General features: G+C 44.0%; 1 protein-coding gene across 2 annotated transcripts in view; it reads right to left on the bottom strand.

The window, feature by feature from the left end:
* LOC110487991 (potassium voltage-gated channel subfamily KQT member 4) overlaps positions 1-20,447 on the bottom strand; it is a 104,676-nt gene extending 84,229 nt beyond the window's left edge. Inside the window, exon 1 of one of the 2 annotated variants that reach the window (XM_036971525.1) lies at positions 19,162-20,447. In XM_036971525.1, the coding sequence (XP_036827420.1) occupies positions 19,162-19,463 (302 nt within the window). In that variant the 5' untranslated portion in view covers positions 19,464-20,447. The remainder of the gene's footprint in view (positions 1-19,161) is intronic. The other variant, XM_021559927.2, reaches the window with a different exon arrangement.
* Positions 20,448-21,268: the final 821 nt, after the last annotated feature.

The raw sequence follows: 21,268 nt of genomic DNA on the forward strand, positions 1-21,268 counted from the left end.
TGGGTAAACTACAGCATACCTGAAGTCAATGACATCAATCTGCCAATGTATGCTAACCCAATGGAAAGACGAGCAGGGAGATTGAACATACAGTACCTAAACATTTTCTGAAAACTATCGCTTATACGTCCTGGAAAGTGCAACCTCTACCCACCATGCTCTACTCACTTTCCTCTCCCCTCCCCCCTCCCTCTCAACAGGGATTGAACCTTTGCCAGGTTCAGAGTGGGCCACTTGTAGGCCTCTCAGTCACTCGCTGTCTGCCTGTCTCTCTCTGCATCATTACAACAAATTAAGTGACAGGCCATGGAGGGAACGGAATGGGAGAGGAGGGATAATACTTCTGAATTATTCATCCCTTTCTGACATCCCTCCAGCTCGTCCACCCCTCCCTTCTCAGTCTTGCTTTCGCTCGCTCTCTCATTGTCCCTCTCCCTCAGTTTCCCTTTCTCCCACTGTCTCTCATTCTCTTCCCCCCCTCTACACCCCCTTCTTTTTCCCCTCTCTCACACTGTTCCCGTGCAGCGTTGAAGGTCAATGTTCACAGTGATTGAGCCTTAGTCCTGAGGGAGAGGTTTGCCGACTTGTTGTCCTCCATCACACGGCTGCGGTGTAGGCCTACGTGGTGTTCCACACTACCCCCCATCGTCATCTAATCTGAGCTCCACTAAAGGCCATAGGACCCTCACTCGGACATTACTGAGGAAACAATGTGGGAATTTGACAAGCGGGGCCGAAATGATCGATTGAGCAGTAGAGGGAATAGAGAGTATGCAGCTGTGAGGAAAGGAAACGCATGTGAGAGAAAAAAAAGAGAGAAAGTCAGAGAAGAGATGATTGCTGCCAGAGTGAGAGGATGATTCCCAGAGTGAGAGAGAAAAAGAAAGAGATTAAGTATCTGTAAGGTCTCATCACACACCTGCTGTCATGACTTTAATCTCAGGGCCAAGAGGCCACCAGAGCACTGAGCAGCCCTCTTAACAAAACAACAGTGAGCTTAAGACACCTAATGTGCGTTCCTTTCTCAAATATAAATATTTCATCTCCTCTGCACCCGTCAAATGTGCTGTATGCGCAAACACTACCTTGAACTACTTGTAACACCACCTATCAATTCTCCACTGGTCGAAATCCTTAAATCGGATGATTTCAAAATAAACCAAAGGAAAAATGGGAACCATGGGAAAATGATATCTTGAAACATAAAGAATGACTGTAAAAATATTAATACAATTCTGTTAATTTCACAAGGGAGAGAATAATCATTTTAGTAATGAAGCAGGAACAGAAGCTGCTGATTTTGCAGTATTTAAAGGCTGACCCTATATAGTGTGCCACTTCTGACCAGAGCCCTATGGGCCAAAGTACTGCAGCACAATATAGGGTGCCATTTGGGATTTGGCCCAGTCAGGCTGAGGCTGACCTTTAGGCAGTGTTTACCTCCTGCCTGCCCTCATCATAGAGCCTGTTAATTAACAAGGACAAACCTGCAGAGTCAGGAAATCAGGTGGAGAAAGCGAGGGAAGATGGGGAGGGCAGAATGGAGACAGGGGATGGAAAAGGAGGGAGAAAGGGGAAAAAGAGGGAGGAGAAAAAGTGAAAGGTGAATAGCGTAGAGGAGGAGAAGGAAAGAGGGATGAGTGATAAAGGTGAAATGTGGCATTGAGAAAATGTAGAAGGAAGGGAAGTGATAGAGAAACTGAGAAACTGAAAAAGAGGAGAGAAGAAATGGAGGAAGGGTTGGGTTGAGAAAATTAGTTGAGCAATAATACGAAACAGAAAGAAATGGAGTAACACTGCGAATAACAGTTCACAGGGACGCAGAATATAATGTGTGGCAGTCACCTGTGTCATTAAAACAGACATTACATTTAATTATTGGTCATATTGTACACTGTATAATACACACATGCATATTCACAACAAAACACTCACATGAAGACAAAAACGCCATGCAATGCGTGCACACGCGTGTAACACACACACACACACACACAGAGAGAGAGAGAAAAGGCCCCTGCTTAGTGCAGGCAGGCCGACCAGGCCTTATAAATACAGGCCTATATTATGCATTTGTTTTAGTCCAGTCTCCATGGTGAGGTTTCCCCACATGTTTATAGAAGCTGCAGTTATAAATTAAAATGGTCGTAACACTTAAGCAGCCAGGCCTTCCACCACGCTGCTGGCCGGGTACAGCCAGAGAGAGAGCGAGCGACAGGGTCCTTGGACCTGGGACTTCCCAGGAACAAGAACAAGGGCTTCCTTGGATCTGTGGAGTGTGTGTGTGTGTGTGTGTGTCACTATATTAGGGTAGATTAGTCTAGCTAGCACTATGTCAATGAGTGCAGTGGTGGTTGACGTGGGGGCAACAGGGAGACAAAAGCAAGTGGAGAGTGCGTGTGCGCTGTATAGGTGACCGGTCACCATCAGTATAGGTGACCGGTCACCATCAGGACTAGAAAACTGTTTACCTTCTATAAGAGCAACTAAATGAGTTAGATGTAGGATCTTACATTTGACCAGTTTCATCACAGGTCTAAAATAATCCTGCAGCAGGAGGATTTTATTATTTAAAAAGTGATCTTTTCTAATAGGCTGCAGTAGACTATAGTTTGTGATGTAGTGCGACAAAGAGAACTGTGGGTTTTCCAACCAGCTCTCACAGTCTCACATCAGAATTAGACGTTCATCCAGGTTTCTCAAATGTCACATTTCAAAGTTGTTGGAAACATAAAATGTCGAAGTGTTTAAGGTTAAGTTTAGGTATATTAACTTAACCCTAACATAAAAAAGGTATTAACATTAACTCCACAAACTCCAAAAGATTAGGGTGAGGGTTAAGGTTTGGGATAGGCTTAAAACCAAAATCTCAAAAACAACTTTCTATTGCTGGATTCGAACTTAGAACTTTTTGAAATCAGAGGCAGATGCTTACCAAAACCTACTTTTTTTCACCTTTATTTAACCAGGTAGGCTAGTTGAGAACAAGTTCATTTACAACTGCAACCTGGCCAAGGTAAAGCAAAGCAGTGCGACACAAACAACAGTCACACATGGAATAAACAAACATAGATTTTTTTCTATTGTATTATTGACTATGTACAGTGTGTGCAAACTTGAAGGTAAGAGCACTCACTGTTGCCCCTAGTAACTGGTTTCTATGCAATCTCCCGACATGGATGGATGTTTAATACAGACTTATATCACAGGTGATCTGACTGGGGTTTTCAGTGAATTTATGTTAATCACAAGTGAAGGTGTTTTAAGGGAGTATGCGAGCACACTCGTTCGGTTAGGCGCAGGCCGAACTGAAACATGCTGACGCCTTTAGGCATTTAGGTTAGCAGTGTGGTTAAGATTAGGTTTAAAAACAGATTTTATGCTAGTTACCATAACAGAGCTGCCTGCAGGGCATTCTCGCTGCTCTTCGTGAAACACTGGTGGTGCTGGGGTCAACTGACTGACTGACTGGTCATAGTGGTGTGGGTCATGAGTTACGTTCATAACCTCAAAACTGGAGCAAACCGTTTAGAGTGGTTTCAGTGTTTCCAAAATGAACAGGTCAGAACCATTGAAAGCACTTTGCAAGCGCAAACACTTTTTCAGCAGGTCAGTATTTTTAGTAACAGACGCTTGCACACAGACCATTTTTTATTTGGGGGGGGGGGGGGGGGGGGGGGGTTAGGGACACAATGTGAAATAGATGGAATTAAAGGGGCCCATAATGTGTTGCGAAATAGTGCTGGTGTAATAGTATGAGGTGTTGGAGAGAGATGTGTTGATGGTTACAGCATGCCAGCTCTCTCTCACAGTACCACCAGTTACGGAAGATGACAGTATCCACAAACCAGAGAACACACTCTAGCTCTTTGTCTATAAACAGGATTTAACACTCACAGGCACAGCGCTGCCTTAACCTTTTAACTGGGTGACGCGTCAGAAGACCCTCTGTCCCAAATGGCACCCTATTCCCTATATAGTGCAGTACTTTTGACCAGGGCCCATAGTTGTGCAGTATGTAGGGAATAGGGTGCCATTTGGGACAAAACCGCCCTCAACAGGACACTGCGTTTCCCGGTAGGACTGCCATTGTGCGTAGAGCTTTTCTGGCAGTCTTCAACGCCACCGTCCTAACGGTCCCCCCTCCACAGGACCTGCCAGGTTTGACTGTCCACTGTAACGCTTACTTAACCCCTGTAGGTCTAAGACCTTAGTAGATATTGCAATCTAAGCAAACATATGGAATTGTTTTAATAAGATGGTCATAAAATGGATCATTGTACATTAAGGGTCAGGTCAAAGAACTCTACTTTCATGTCGTCCAACAAAACGTCTGGAGTTTGCTAAACGGCATTGGCACTTGGATTGGAACTAGTGTTTTGGTCAGATGTCATGAAAATAGAGCTTTGGCCATGCACACCAGTGGTGGGTTTGGCATTGAAAACAGAAGCACATGCAGAAAAGTACCTCATACCTACTGTACAATATGGTGGTGCACCTTTGATGTTACAGGGCTACTTTGCTTCCACTGGTCCGGAGGCCCTTGTTAAGGTCAACGGCATCATGAACTTTACCCAGTACCAGGACATTTTAGCCAAAAACCCGGTTGCCTCTGCCACGAGGTTGAAACTTGGTCGCAAGTGGATCTTGCAAGCACACATCCACAGAAATTGGCCACAACATCAACATTTTGCAATGGCCATCTCAGTCTCCAAACTTGAACCCCATTGAAAACCTGTGGTTTGAATTGACGAGGGCAGTCCATAAGCTCAGTTTAAGGATCTGGAAGGATTCTGTGTGAAGGAATGGTCTAAAATCCCTCCCAATGTGTTCTCTAACTCATAAAACGTTTTAGAAAAAAGGCTCAGTTCCATTATCTTAGTAAGGGGAGGTACTGAAAGGTATTGAAAAACAGGTGTTAATCTTTTTGACCCCTACCTTTGAGATAAAAAAATATTTTACTTCTTAAAAACTTCTTATGGCTGAGATCCCGTTACAGGGAGCGATATAACAACAACCAGTGAAAGTACAGGGCACCATATTCAAAAGAAAATAAATCTCATAATTAAAATTCCTCAAACATACATGTATTTTATATCGTTTTTAAAGGTAGTCTTGTTGTTAATCCCACCACAGTGTCCGATTTCAAATAGGATTTACGGGGAAAGCACCACAAACTATTGTTAGGTCACCAACAACTCACTAAAATACACAGCCAATTTTACCAGCCAAAGAGGGAGAGAGAGAAAAAGCACAAAGAGATAAAATTTATCACTAACCTTCGATAATTTTCAGATGACACTCATAGGACTTCATGTTACACAATACATGCATGTTTTGTTTGATAAGGTTCATATTTATATCAGAATATCTGAGTTTACATTGGCGTATTAGATTCACTAGTTCCAAAAACATCCAGTGATTTTGCATAGCCACATCATTCAACATAAATACTCATCATAAATGTAGATGATAATACAAGTTATACACATGGAATTATAGATATACCTCTCCTTAATGCAACCGCTGTATCAGATTTTTTTTTAAACTTTGCGGAAAAAGAAACCCATGCAATAATCTGAGACGGCACTCAGAAGTAAAAACACCACAGCCGCAAAGATGGCGTCAACATAAACAAGAAATTACATGATAAATATTCCCTTACCTTTGATGATCTACATCAGAAAGCACTCCAGGAATCCCAGGTCCACAATAAATGTTTGTTTTGTTTGAAAATGTCCGTTATTTATGTCCAAATACCTTCTTTTGTTAGCGCGTTTGGTATACATATCCAAACGCTAATTCTGGTCAGTGTTATATCGGACAAAAACTTCAAAAAGTGATATTACCGGTCTAAGAAACATTTCAAACTAAGTACAGAATCAATCATTAGGATGTTTTTAACATATAGCTTCAATAAAGTTCCAACCGGAGTACTCCTTCTTGCCTTCGTGAGCAATGGAACACAAGTGACTACCACGAGGAAAAAACATGATCAGAAAATGGCTGACTGCCAGACACCTGACTGATTCTGTTATCATTCACTCCCACAACATCATAGAAGTCTCATTATAATTTCTATTGATGGTTGACACCTAGTGGAACCCCTAGGCAGTGCAACATCATTCATATCTCAAGGGGATTTCATTGGGGACTCTGGTGAATACATACAAAGCTCAGATTTCAGACTTCCTGTTTTGATTTCAACTCAGGATTTTGCCTGCCATATGAGTTCTGTTATACTCACAGACATCATTCAAACAGTTTTAGAAACTTTAGGTGTTTCCTATCCAATACTAATAATAAAATGCATATATTAGAAACTGAGACTGAGGAGCAGGCCGTTTACTTTAGGCACCTTATTAATCCAAGCTACTCAATACTGCCCCCCAGCCATAAAAAGTTAAACAAAATCTTTGAGCAATTGCATTTAGTATAAAATAATAAGTTTATATTTAAATTTGAGCATAATATAGCTCAGTATTTGAATTATACTGAACAAAAATAAATGCATGCAACAATCTAACATTTTACTGAGTTAGTTCATATGAGTAAATCAGTCAATTGAAATCCAAATCAAAAGTAACAGTATCTGGTGTGGCCACCAGCTGCATTACTTAATGCAGTGCATCTCCTCCTCATGGACTGCACCAGATTTGACAGTTCTTGCTGTGAGATGTTACCCCACTCTTCCACCAAGACACCTGCAAGTTCCTGGACATTTCTGGGGGGGGGGGGGGCTCTAGCCCTCAACCTCCGATCCAACACGTCCCAGACGTGCTCAATGGGATTGAGATCCGGGCTCGTCACTGACCACGGCAGAACACTGACATTCCGGTCTTGCAGGAAATCAGCCATACTGCTCGTTCTGTGCGTGGTGGCATTGTCATGCTGGAGGATCAAGTCAGGATGAGCCTGCTCCAGAGTTCAAGCCTCGGTGGAACGCTCAATCCGTCGATGATAAAACGCGAATCCGACCATCACCCTGGTGAGACAAAACCGCGACTCGTCAGTGAAGAGCAAGTTTTGCCAGTCCTGTCTGGTCCAGAGACGGTGGGTTTGTGTCGATAGGTAACGTTTTTGCCGGTGCTGTCTGGTGAGGACCTGCCTTAAAACAGGCCTACAATCCCTCAGTCCAGCCTCTCTCAGCCCATTGCGGACAGTCTGAGCACTCATGGGATTGTGTGTTCCTGGTGTAACTCGGGCAGTTGTTGTTCCCATCCTGTACCTGTCCCGCAGGTGTGATGTTCGGATGTACCGATCCTGTGCAGGTGTTGTTACACATGGTCTGCCACTGCGAGGACGATCAGCTGTCCGTCCTGTAGTGCTGTCTTAGGTGTCTCAGTACGGATATTGCAATTTATGGCCACATCTGCAGTCCTCATGCCTGATTGCAGCATGCCTAAGGCACGTTCACGCAGATGAGCAGGGACCCTGGGCATCTTTCTTTTGGTGTTTTTCCAGACACAGTAGAAAGGCCTCTTTAGTGTCCTAAGTGTCTTTTCATAACTGAGACCTTAATTGCCTACCGTCTGTAAGCTGTTAGTGTCTTGATGACCGTTCCACAGGTGCATGGGAAACAGTGTTTAAACCCTTTACAATGAAGATCTGTGAAGTTATTTGTATTTTTACAAATTATCTTTCAAAGACAGGGTCCTGAAAAAAGGACGTTTATTTTTTTGCTGAGTTTACATATACTGTTCAAAAAAGTTTAGGGTCACTTAGAAATGTCCTTGTTTTTGAAAGAAAAGCACATTTTTGGCCATTAAAATAACATCAAATTGATCAGAAATACAGTGTAGACATCGTTAATGTTGTAAATGACTTTTGTTGCGCGAAACGGCAGATTTATGGAATATCTATAAAGGCGTACAGAGGCTCATTATCAGCAACCATCACTCCTGTGTTCCAATGGCACGTTGTTAACTAATCCAAGTTAATCTTTTTAAAAAGGCTAATTGATCATTAGAAAACCCTTTTGCAATTATGTTAGCACAGCTGAAAACTGTTGTTCTGATTAAAGAAGCAATAAAACTGTCCTTCTTTAGACTCGTTGAGTATCTGGAGCATCAGCATTTGTGGGTTTGATTACAGGGTCAAAATGTCCAGAAACAAAGAACTTTCTTCTGAAACTCGTCAGTCTATTCTTGTTCTAAGAAATGAAGGCAATTCCATGAGAGAAATTGAAGATCTCGTACAACGCTGTGTACAACTCCCTTCACAGAACAGTGCAAACCAGCTCTAACCAGAATAGAAAGAGGAGTGGGAGGCCCTGGTGCACAACTGAGCAAGAGGACAAGTACACGAGTGTGTCTAGTTTGAGAAACAGACGCCTCACAAGTCCTCAACTGGCAGCTTCATTAAACAGTGCCCGCAAAACACCAGTCTCAACGTCAACAGTGAAGAGGTGACTCCAGAATGCTGGCCTTCTAGGCAGAGTTTCGCTGCCCAGTGTCTGTGTTCTTTTGCCCATCTTGATCTTTTCTTTTTATTGGCCAGTCTGAAATATGGCTTTTTCTTTGCAACCTGCCTGAAGGCCAGCATCCCGGAGTCACCTCTTCACTGTTGAGACCGGTGTTTTTCTTTCAAAAACAAGGAAATGTCTAAGTATCCCCAAACTTTTGAAAAGTAGTATGTATGCATGTATGTATAAATAACACACACACACACACACACACACACACACACACACACACACACACACACACACACACACACACACACACACACACACACACACACACACTAAAGTGTTTTGCTTTATTTTTACTATTTTCTACATTGTAGAATAATTGTGAAGACATCAAAACTATGAAATAACACATACGGAATCATGTCGTAACCAAAAAAAGTGTTAAACATATCAAAATATTTTATACTTGAGATTCTTTAAAGTAGCCACCCTATGCATTGATGACAGCTTTGCACTCTCTTTGCATCCACTCCAAGCGGGCTGTCATGTGTCTTTTACTGAGGTGTGGCTTCCGTCTGGCCACTCTACCATAAAGGCCTGATTGGTGGAGTGCTGTAGAGATGGTTGTCCTTCTGGAAGGTTCTCCAATCTCCACAGAAGAAGTCTGGAGCTCTGTCAGAGTGACCATCGGACATTGGTCATCTTCCAGACCAAGGCCCTTCTCCCCCGATTGCTCAGTTTGGCCTGGCGGCCAGTGTGGTAGCAGAATCAGAATTATTTAGGATTGATAAATAAGATGTTTTATTCATTTTTATAGTATGCTTATGTGAGAAAAGTTACTTGGGCCCAGAGAGGGGAGAGGTCGGCTTGGTCTTATCTGTGAATGTGTCTAACTATTCCTAAACCATGTGAAGAGATGGTGTGATTAATGTGAAACCAGTTAGGTGGCTCCACAATGTATGTGTGCCAGTCATTCCTCTCTGTAAGCTTGTCCAGGAGGGGTTGTATTTTTTATGGGAGTATCTAGAAATTGACAATTGATATATGCCATTGGATGAGGTAATGTTTTGGTCATAAATGGTACCAAGAATGAGATAAGAACTTTGTCTAAGAGGGCAAACTGAAGGATAATTTATAGCTAATGCTGTCTGGCTATAGGATACTCTTTTTTCTGGTAAAAGGTTCTTTGTGTAATGGTCCTAAGATCTGTTATTTGTCATGCGAGTTTAGATGGGTGTGTCTCTGCTATAAAGGATCTCAGTTGCCATTATGTTGACACTCTCAGAGAATTCATTTATGGACACTGAATTGATCTGAGAGACACAGGGCTATGGTGAAGCTCATATAATTAAAGATGGACTTTATGATAACTCTGACTTGTGTGTGGTTGCTCTCTCATGATTTGGTAATACAGGAAATTTCCACGACACCAGCTATAGGAAGAGTCTTGGTGGTTAAAAACTTCTTCCATTTAAGAATGATGGAGTCCATGGTGTTCTTGGAGACCTTCAATGCTGCAGACATTTTTTGGTACCCTTCCACAGATCTCTACGGACAGTTCCTTTGACCTCATGGCTTGCACGGTCAACTGTGGGACCTTATATAGACAGGTTTGTGCATTTCCCAAGTCATGTCCAATCAAATTCTAGAAAACATCTCAAGGACGATCAATGAAAACAGGATGCACTAGAGCTCAATTTCAAGTCTCATAGCCAAGGGTCTGAACACTTCTGTAAATAAGGTATTTCTGTTTTTTATACATTCTAAAAACCTGTTCTCGTTTTGTCATTATGGAGTAGTGTGTGTAGATTGATGAGTTTTTATTGAATCAATTTTAGAATAAGGCCGTAACGTAACATGTGGAAAAAGTCAAGGGGTCTGAATTGTTTCCGAATGCACTTTACCATTTTCACAGATAAGAGTTTCCCAGACAAACAGATGGGGTCGTTTGAGGAGCTGATACTGATATTTCTGCTTTAAAAATGTGTATGATAAAGAAGAACATGATTGTTATTCCATCAGGCTAAATAAAGCTGCAGCCTTGACCAATGACCCAGAAGAGATGAGGTAAACACCCCCTCTCACATACACACGCACGACCAGACATACAGGCTTACATGAGTCGACACACACATGGCCTGTCCTGGGTGAAAGTGAGCCCTGGGCTCTGTGGTGAGGCATAGATGGATCTGTCATCATTGGGGGGAAATCAAACCCTACAGGTCTTCCCTAGGACAGACATCTTGTACCCATGGGGACCAATTCTGCCCTGAAAGGGAAAATAAGTATAGCATCTCCTGCTCACCTCACCATCCGCCTCAGAATCCCCCTCCTACTGGAGGACTAAGCACAGCTACATCCATCTTTATCTTGCTCTCTGTTTATATCTACCTCTCCATCCACAACCATTTCTAACTCTCCTTCTCGCTCCCATAATCACACACTCTCCCTGAAATGCCTCATCTTTCCTTCACTCTTGAAAATTTTCCTTGATTTTACCTGCTTTTTATCCCCAATTGCCATCTCGTCTCATCGCTGCATCTCCCCAACGGACATGGGAGGCGAAGATCGAGTCCTAGGTCCTCCGAACATGACCTGCCAAACCGTGCTTCTTAACATCCGCCCACTTAACCCGGAAGCCAGCCGCACCAATGTGTTGGAGGAAAAAACGTTCACCTGACTACCAAGGTCAGCCTGCACGTGCCCGGCCACAAGGAGTCGCTAGAACACGATGGGCCAAGTAAAGCCCTCATGGCAAAACCCTCCCCTAACCCGGAGGGCGCTGGGCCAATTGTGCTCCGCCCCATGGGACTCCCAATCGCGGCCAGTTGTGATCTTGCCCGTGATCGAACCTGGGTCTATAGTGACACCTCTAGCACTGCGATGCAGTGCCTTAGACCACTGTACCCACTCGGGAGGCCTCCCTTCACTATTTTCATTCCAATGTCATCCTCTACATCAATCCCTCTCTAGCGTCGTCCCGTCACAAATATTTACCCGTCTTTCTCTTTTTCCATCCAAGTCTCACTTCCCTCTCAAAATATTATTCTCTCTCTGCATCTGTCCCCTCGCTTCCAGTCACACCTCTGTACTAGCTGGTTGTGCTGGCCGCTCCGAAAAGGGGCTTTGACAGTTGCTGCAGATATCTGACAGGCCATCGAAAGAGACGTCAAGCACATGACAGAGACCCACGGCTGGACAGACAGGCAGGGAGAGGGGGACAAGGGGGAAGCAGGGTAGAGGAGAGAGGAAGTGATACACTTCGATAGAGAGGGATGAGAGAATGAGAGACCGACAGAGACACCTCAAAAGCTCAGAAGTTAAGCTCACAGAACCCTTCCCAGTCCAGTAGAATAACACCCCCTCGATTCAGATCAGAGGAACACAAACCAGACCTGATCCAATCCAGTTACGCTCACCCTAATCTCATTAGCCACTCAATTACATAATTATTGTTTCCTTCACATGAGCGGTATGTAAAAATAACAAACTGTGCTCCTTTATCAAAGGGGTAGTGTGCAGAGCTGCTGGAATAGTGTCAGTCTCCCAGGCTGGGTTCCACATGGCACTCTATTCCCTATGTCCCCATAGGGCTCTGGTTAAAAGCAGTGCACTATGGAGAATAAAGTGCTATTAGGAATACACTCCCTGTCCCAGCCCTTCACAGCAGGGCATAATTAGGCCTAATGAAGACAGAGGTTTAGCGAGGGAGAGCAACAGAGAGATGGGATGGATTTGGAGAGAGGGGGGTTTACAGATGGGGAGAGGGAGTGAGAGGGGGAGATGGGGTTAGAGAAGGGAGAGAGCGAGAGGGGTTTAGAGAGGGGGGGAATAGAGAGGGAGCCCGAGAGAGGGGATGAGAGGGGTGAGAGGGGCTTACAGAGCGAGAGAGAGATTGAGAGAGAGAGGTTACAGTGGCAGAATACCTGACCACTGTGACTGACCCAAAATGAAGGAAAGCTTTTAACTATGTACAGACCGACAGTGAGCAAAGCCTTGCTATTGAGAAAGGCCACTGAAGGCAGACCTGGCTCTCAAGAGAAGGCAGGCTATGTGCACACTGCTCACACAATGAGGTGGAAACTGAACTGCACTTCCTAACCTCCTGCCAAATGTATGACCATAGAGACACATATTTCCCTCATTACACAGAACTACAAAGAATTTGAAAACAAATCCAATTTTGATAAACTCCCATATCTACTGGGTGAAATACCACAGTGTGCAATTACAGCAGCAATATTTGTGACCGGTTGCCACAAGAAAAGGGCAACCAGTGAACAAACACCATTGTAAATACAACCTATATTTATGTTTATTGATTTTCCCTTTTGTAACTATTTGCACATTATTACAACACTGGATATATGCATAATATGACATTTGAAATGTCTTTATTCTTTTGGAACTTTTTTGTTAATTATCTATTTCACTTGCTTTGGCAATGTGAACACATGTTTCCCATGCCAATAAAGCCCTTGAATTGAGAAGAGAGGAGAGAGATGTAGGGGATGGTGAGGGAGACTTGGCTTTGTTGTCCTCACACCATTTACATTCTAAGAACTCTGCCAGTTTCAGGTATTTCAACCCAGCCTTCTCTAAACACCTCTACTGTCCTGAACTTTCTGGCCTCCCCAGTTTCTCAGTTCAGTTCAAAACATCCTTTCATTCCTTACTCAATTCACGTATCTGAGAGACACAGAGACTAAGGCGAGAATGGCCGTCGAGGGAGAGTAAGAGCTCAGTTTGCCTTGCACTCAGCTGGCTCATGTCATTGGTTACCTTGTAAAACCTGTTGTCTGTCTCTGACCCACAGTAGCATCTCAATTAGCCTCCACTCACAATCTCTGGGCCTGTATTCATAAAGACTCAAAGAGAAGGATGGCTGATCAAGGATCAGTTTTGCTTTACAGATCCTAATGAATACAATTATATGGACAGGGGAGACCTGGGCCTGTATCCACAAAGCGTCTCAGAGTAGGAGTACTGATCTAAGATCAGGTCCAAATAATCTTATTCATTATGATCTTAAAGGCTAAACTGATCCTAGATCAACCCTCCTACTTTGAGAGGCTTTGTGAATACAGGCCCTGGACTCTGAAACCTATTAGAGCTAGACACATACAATCGTCAACCCCTTTCTGAAGCTCCTAGGCCATCTATACTCTCCCTTCTGTTCTGTTGCTCCTAGGCCATCTATACTCTCCCTTCTGTTCTGGTGCTCTTAGGCCATCTATACTCTCCCTTCTGTTCTGTTGCTCCTAGGCCATCTCTACTCTCCCTTCTGTTCCTATAACACAAAGAAATCAATAATAGATGGTGTACTTTCACCCTCCCTCCATAGAATCAATCACTCCCTCTGGTCAGTTCTCTCTTATGCTTCCTTTTCCTGTCCCATCCCACACTGGACAGGAACATTGTGCTCAAGGATCTATGAGTGACTTCCCCACCCCACCCCTAGCTAAAAAGGTTAAGACATTGTTGCCTAACAGCTCCGTTCTGGGCTCTGGCCTGGCACCGAATGGTACATACAGTCCAGTCTGACAGTCGGAGGCTTTTAGACTGTAGTAGCGTCCCAAAATGGCACCCTATTCCCCATTTAGTGCACTATTTTTTTGGACTAGAGCCCTATAGGTCCACCCTATGGGCGCTGGTCAAAAGTAGTGTACTATATAGGGAATAGGGTGCCATTTGGGATGTGAACAAAGTCCCCTGATCCTGAGGGACCCCTGTAGGGAGAGGTGGTCATGTGATCGTCTATATGTGGCATGGGTGGCGGGTGGGAATGGGTGAGGAGTCATAGGTCAGATAGAAGATTGCTAGATGAATCTAATCCAGCTGAATGCCAGGCATCTGACAGGTTGACACCACACAGTTTACCAAGGTCCCTATTCTCCTAACACACATCACACTCTCTTCTTACAAACCCAGACAGCCCAGGCCTGATGTCCTAGGTGTAGGAAGTTGGCTGAAGGGTGACAGAGGTTTCAGGCTTTTAAGTAAGTGAACCTCCCGTTTTAAAATGTGGTACTTAATGGTCTCCAAGACATTTAAACGGAAGCTCGTCAGGCGTATGAATTCACTGTGTGTCTTAGCAACAGTTCAGGGTGGTGAGCATAGGAATTCCTAGGACCAGGTTGTCAGGAAGAGCAGCAGACATCCCAAATAGCACCCTATAATCCCAATATAGTGCACTATAATCCCTATATTTTCACCAGTTCCCAAAAGTAGGGTACTATATAGGGAATAGGGTAAAATTTTGGATGCAGAATCTTTGTAGGTCTTAACGACCCCTTCATATTCTCCCAGGTTCTCACAGGACACATAGCTTTCAGTTCAGCCTCCTCTTCAGTTCTCTCCCAGAGTCCTGCCAGCTCTCTAGTCAAAACGTCACCAGTCTGGAATCTCAATAGAGAGAGAAAGCAAATGTGTGCGCCCAGGTGGTGAAACCAGAGGAACCCTGTGAACGGTGCTGTCTCTGCATCTCTGGTTCAGCTGCTGCAGCGGAAGCTTGAGAGAGAGACTGAAGGGGGGTGTCCAATGAAGAGCTTTTGGGTAGAAGTTGCCCATATGCACAGATCTACGATCAATTTGCCTTCCCCCAAATGCTAGCGTTTGAGAGAAGGGGGGCCTGAAGAGGGCGCATGAGGACACTGACATAGTCGAGGGCTACTTCACTTCCTTTCCTATACATGTAACCCTGCACAAAGGGACCCTCTCTAGAAATGAGATCTGCACCAGCTGCTTTCCCATCTTCACAGCTAAGGCCTAATTAAACGATATAGGGATATTAGCACTCAATGTACGCAGCAGCACTGTGTGGCTCAATTCAATTCTGATTGTTTTTTGCTGTTGTATTTATTTAGCCCTCTTACCAGGTAAATTGACTGAGAACACATTCTCATTTACTGCAACGACCTGGGGAATAGTTACGGTCGGTGGGGGGGTTTGAATGAGCCAATTGGAAGCTGGGGAGATTGAGTGTCCATGATGGTATGAGGGGCCAGTTTGGTAATTTAGACAGGACACTGAGGTTAACACCCCTACTCTCACTATAACTACCATGGGATATTCAGTGACCACGGAGAGTCAGGACCGATTAACATCCCAGCCAAAATACAGGACCCTGTTCCCTATCACTGCCCTATAGACCAGAGGAAAGAGTTCCTCCTACTGGCCCTCCAACACCACTTCCAGCAGCATCTGGTCTCCCATCCATGGACCGACCAGGACCGACCCTGCTTAGCTTCAGAGACGAGCAGTGGGATGCAGAGTTGAATGCTGCTGGGTGGTGGCTCCCTAGCACAGCATAATTCCTGTACAGCCATACTGTAGTTATTCTCATGCTATGTGACTATTGTAATTAATAACAAATGCATACCTCAGGGTATAATAACATTGAGGGGGAGATGTGCTCAGTTAGGCAGATACAGCTAATACAATTCATATGAAAACAAACTTACTCAAACCCAAAGTGCATACACACACACACACAGATAAACATGTAGGCAATTGTAGGGATTCGCGCCATATAGAGTACGGTTGATGAGTAGAGCAAGTCAGACTTGGCTAGTGGATTAGTGTGTGTGCGTGTGTGTTAGAATGACAGGAGATGAGCAGGCAGTGGGATGCCTTCAGTCTCAGCTGCGATTCAGGACCTGTGGACAGTGCAGCGCTGGGAAGAGGGGAGGGGGGGGGGGGAGCAAGAGCGTAGCAGACAACCCCCTCTCCCGTCTGTAAGAACAGTCCATGAGACACTCGGAGAGCCTGGCATCTGAAACGAAGAACTTCCTCTCGCTCAGCTCTGAGATAGGCTCCACTAATATCAGAGGAATAGCACCAGTACTGACTGAGTACCAGCGAGGAATGATCTTTAAATGGGGGAGAGCCAGGGTTGTGATGGTTCACACAGCAAGCACTGTGTGAGTATATATACACATACATACATACATACATACATACATACGAGAGACGGCAAAAGAAAGACCACAAGAGAGTGAGGGAAAGCAAGAGGAGTGCCTGCACTAAGGTGTATTGCTGTGTATGTAGGCCTACGTGTCTGTGTGTACAGTAGCATAAGGAAAGAGGAGTGCATTAGAATACGTATCTGTGGTCCTCATTGGGTTTCCCCTCTGGTGTAAACACAGGGTGACACTGGCAGAGACAGCTGGGCTTGTCTAAACAACCCCAGGGTAAAACACTAGGGATGACGGGGCTAGACACTGAGGAGGACACACACACTCCTTCCCCTTAATCAGAGTTATGTCAGAGGAGAGCCTTATACATCAGATACATAGAGTTCTAACTAACATACACTAGAACAAGACAGGACGAGGTGGCTGGCTGGCTGTCTGACTGGAGGACGAGGAGTGGCTGGCTGTCTGACTGGAGGACGAGGAGTGGCTGGCTGTCTGACTGGAGGACGAGGAGTGGCTGGCTGTTTGACTGGAGGACGAGGAGTGGCTGGCTGTCTGACTGGAGGACGAGGAGTGGCTGGCTGTCTGACTGGAGGACGAGGAGTGTCTGTGTCTGACTGGAGGACGAGGAGTGGCTGGCTGTCTGACTGGAGGACGAGGAGAGGGGGTTCTCTGTCCTCACTGACTCCTGACACTGTCTTGTAGCACAGTGTTTCACAATTCCACTAACCCCAACAGCCCAACTCCAGTAAGCCCAAAAGGTGTACTTGTCCAGGGCTACAACAAAAGTGTGTACCATTAGGGGTACTGGAGGACTGGAGTTGTTGTACCGTGACTAGCGTCCCATCCTTGTTATCAGTTGTAAAAATAAAAATAAATTAAAAAGTGTTTTCTGTGAGTTGTTCTGCCCCCATCACACCAAACTCCAAACCCTTACACACCATCATCAAAGAGGTATGAAAGGAAAGCTGAGAGTGGTCACCCTAAATCTTTCTGATCAGAGGATGTCACAGCAGAGCTGTGGTGCGTCTCAATGGAGCTTTGATTATGGTGGAGTAAAAAGCCCCAGATTATGTATGAGTTGCCAAGAGGAGTGTTGTGCCGGGCCCTGTGTAGTTCTGATAAGACCCGAGTTTAGGTCTGGCTCTGGATACAAACACAGTCGTGTTCATTAGCGCACACTGTGGAAAAACATTTCAAAACATTGAGCAATGGAAAATTAAAACAAGCATTTCTTGTTGGACAAGTTATGTTAACTTCCTGTTGCACTCGGTTTTGAACCGTTGCCATGTTTCGTACATAGTGAACACAACCCAGCTGTATGGATTCAGAGTGCTGGGGATGACCTCATCTGTCCCAGTGTTATATGAGGAGTTATTGGATTGGATAGGGCTATGTATATAGTGTAAAGGGAACTCGAAGCAATGACGGATCACATTAAGAGCGGAAAAGATCTTCCCCAAGTTGTAACTCACAGTTAGCAGAGGTTTATTATGGTAAGGAATATTGTGGTTGTCCATAGGCTACACTACTTGCCTTTAAGTTATGGAGAAAAAAAAATCTCCAATAAACTGATTCGTGTTTTGGTGATTCCATTCTGTTTAAGCATTTATTTACTGTCACTAAAAGGCTGCCATAAACTAAACTTGTTCAAAGGAAATGTTATCTTCACACAATTGGACCTACATTACCTAAACCTCACTGTTACCATGGTTACCCCATGGCTATTCAGTCTGGAAAAAAAGACACCCTAAAAAAAGATACAAGAGACACTTAACCGGTTGTCCGCGCTGTTGGTCCTTTTGATGGTAGGAAATTGAGATGAAATATACATAGGAAAGGGTTGTTTCCCGACTTTGAGGAGCAGGTAGGTTCAGTCGTTTGTATGTTCAATCTAACGCATCGCACGTGATGCACAATATGTCAACAACAGCCGAATCGAATGTAACAGCACGTTTCCTGCAATCAACTGAAAGTGTTTGTGAAATTTGCCATCTGATTATGTGGGACAATGTTCGGTCTGTGGTTGGGTTAAACTCAGCCATTGTTTGTCATGTGCAAATTTGCTTCATTATTGAATATATAAAACCGCAAATACACAGACCAGTGTACTGAAAGTCGGGTTAATATAAGGACAAACATTAGCGGACAACAGGTAAAGTAAGTTTAAAAAAATAAAAAATAAATGCAACATTCTGACTAATGGGACTGTTCGTGAATGCTAAGCCTACATGTTAGACACCAGAGTAAATCTTCCACTCTCGGGTTCTAAAAGAGGGTAGGACCTCCAATATGACTACTCCTGGACGGGATGTTGTAGTTTTTTTCAAGGGATTCCATTGCACACTGGCCATAATCGACCACTAAACAACATATTAAGTCAACTAACAATCAGCAAAAAGTGGTAGTTTTTGATCTGAGATGTGTTGACGTACAAAACAAATGCAGTAGGCCTACAAATTATTTCCAATTAACAATGCCGGTTTTGGAGAAATTCAATTATAAAGCCGTTCTATTGGGGATTTCATTAAGTTAAGACAGCGGAAATTGAGTGTGAGGTCCCATGTTGTGATGTATTGCGAACGTGTGAGCTAATTGCCAACAAAGCAACTCCACCTGATGAATTAGGAATGACTCAAATGAAAGCGTGGCATGTGCATTATTCAGGAAGTCATGACAATATACAATTGTTTCAATGCAAATATAAGTAATGTAAAAAATGATATGGCAAAGTAAATATACAAATTCAGCTATTGAAAGTGTAAATCCGCGTGCGCAAATGAGATGACTAGGCCCTACAACATTGTATTGAAAAACAATTAGGGTACTTACATGAACGCATGGTAGATGAATGCCCATCCTCGTGGTCTTTCCAGTACGTTGTACAAGAAGTTCTGAAACTTTCTGTAGCGCTTGCTGGAGGCTGAGGTGGTCGCCCGGGGTCCAAGACGCCCGGGCAGCGGGGTACCGAGGAGCCCGGTGCGGTGAGAAGGGTGCACGCGCTCCGGGGTCGATGGTTCACTCCTCTCCGTATGAACGGCGGTAAGAGCCACAAACTCAACCCGTCTATCGTCGTTAGGTGCGGGGAGAACCAACATTCTAATGCCACCGTTATTTGATGTGGTGCTTAACATGGTTAAAGTATATCTATATAAGTATTACATGTAACGGAATTCAGTTTCAATCACCTATTTAACAGTGAGTCCATATCTACATTGGTGATTTAGTCAACTGAATTCGAAGCCATAATCAGGTTGTCTGCATCGGATAATTACTTGAGACTAAAGACTAATTACAGCGAGTCAATTTCGTCCCTCTAAAAGTCTGGGTCTGGACTTTGAATTTAATTTATCTAAAAATCAAGTCACAGCCATAAAATAAAATTCGCATGGCATTTTGACAAGTGCGGTATGTAAAACCGTAACTTTGAGAAACATTGTTGAAACTCAAATGCAAAGTTGTCAAAGGTATTACGCGATAATTCCAAGGACCGTTAAATCTTGGAACACGAGGTGCAACCGAGTGATGATTACAATATATTTGGGCCGGGGGAACGGTAACTTTATAACCTACCCTATTGATAATTAGTATAGTCGTCCCCACATGCGCATCTTGCTCGAAATTAGCCTATATGGAAAACACTTAAAGCCCGCAATTGAAAGCTTAAAGCAGACAAGTGTATTTATTAAAGGACTACAATTAAGTTGGTTAAATAACTATCGATTGAACATTATCGCCCTGCTCTTTTAAAAAAATATTTACTTATTAATATTATATTAATCGCATATGAGGTTCGCTGCTGCACAACATGCCCACTGAACTGACACTCACTCCAGCGGACTTTCCTGTGAGTCTCGCTGGTCCAGCGCGCTCGTGGTGAGGAGCGGTGAAGACAGTCCGTGAGATATCTAAAATCAAGAGTCAACTTTACTCTAAACTTCTATTATTTCAGAGAAGACTCTAGGGTCACACGCAGCAGAATCAGATGGTCCAGAGATAAATTAGAGGGACCCAGGGCCGTTGCGCTTCCGAAGACTTAGCACGCACAAACCAAAAGCATCTGGCTGTCTTGAACACACGGATTGTATGGGATGGACGCTGAGAGAGGGAGCGAGAATGCGCACGGTGATATTCGGTTGTGTGTAATGTTTGCTCAGTAGCATGAGACAGGTCTAATATCTCTGAGCTAAGTGTTCATATTTTTGATGAGGCTGACAACTTTTCATTTTAGAAATACAGATGCAAACATCACAGTTATGGTATGTTAGTATTTGGAGCTATAATAAATATTGATTTATTGGGCACCACATTGATAGACTTGGTTGTCACACATTTGTCATGCCTTTCAGTTATCAGTGGTGACCAAATCAATTGTTTCAACTTTCTCCTGTCATGAGGCAAGGGCACTGTAGGGGGGTAGGGACGTCCCAAGGATCCCTGTTAGCACGGACCATATGTTTACCATCAGAGCTGTATCCAGGGGTACTGGGCAGGGGACACAATATAAGAGGGACAGACAGTGGCCTGACCATGGAATTAGAATACTATTATGACATAGCATGACAATAGATCACAGGAAAAACATAGGAATAGAAGAGGAATTCTGTTTATGACACATTGTGACAATAAGAATAGATTGGGAATCCTAGTTCTATGGTCCAGGGATTCTATTTCTACAGTCCTGACATGGAGCACCCGGAGTTATGTGGTTCTGGGCATGACACACATTCTGTGGCTATGACACACAGTGCCCTGCAGAGCGGTGACAGCGGTCACCTGTTTAGACGGGACCTCTCCAGAATGCTTGTGTAAGGTTCCTGTCCTGTTTTGCCACATCATCACGGATCACACTAATGACATCAACAGATGGCAAGCCAACCGTGGGTTGTATTCATTAGTGCGCCATATTTAAACTTTTTGCAACAAAAAACCTGTTGTT

Source organism: Oncorhynchus mykiss, chromosome 32 (assembly GCF_013265735.2).
Source record: "Oncorhynchus mykiss isolate Arlee chromosome 32, USDA_OmykA_1.1, whole genome shotgun sequence".
NCBI lineage: Eukaryota > Metazoa > Chordata > Actinopteri > Salmoniformes > Salmonidae > Oncorhynchus > Oncorhynchus mykiss.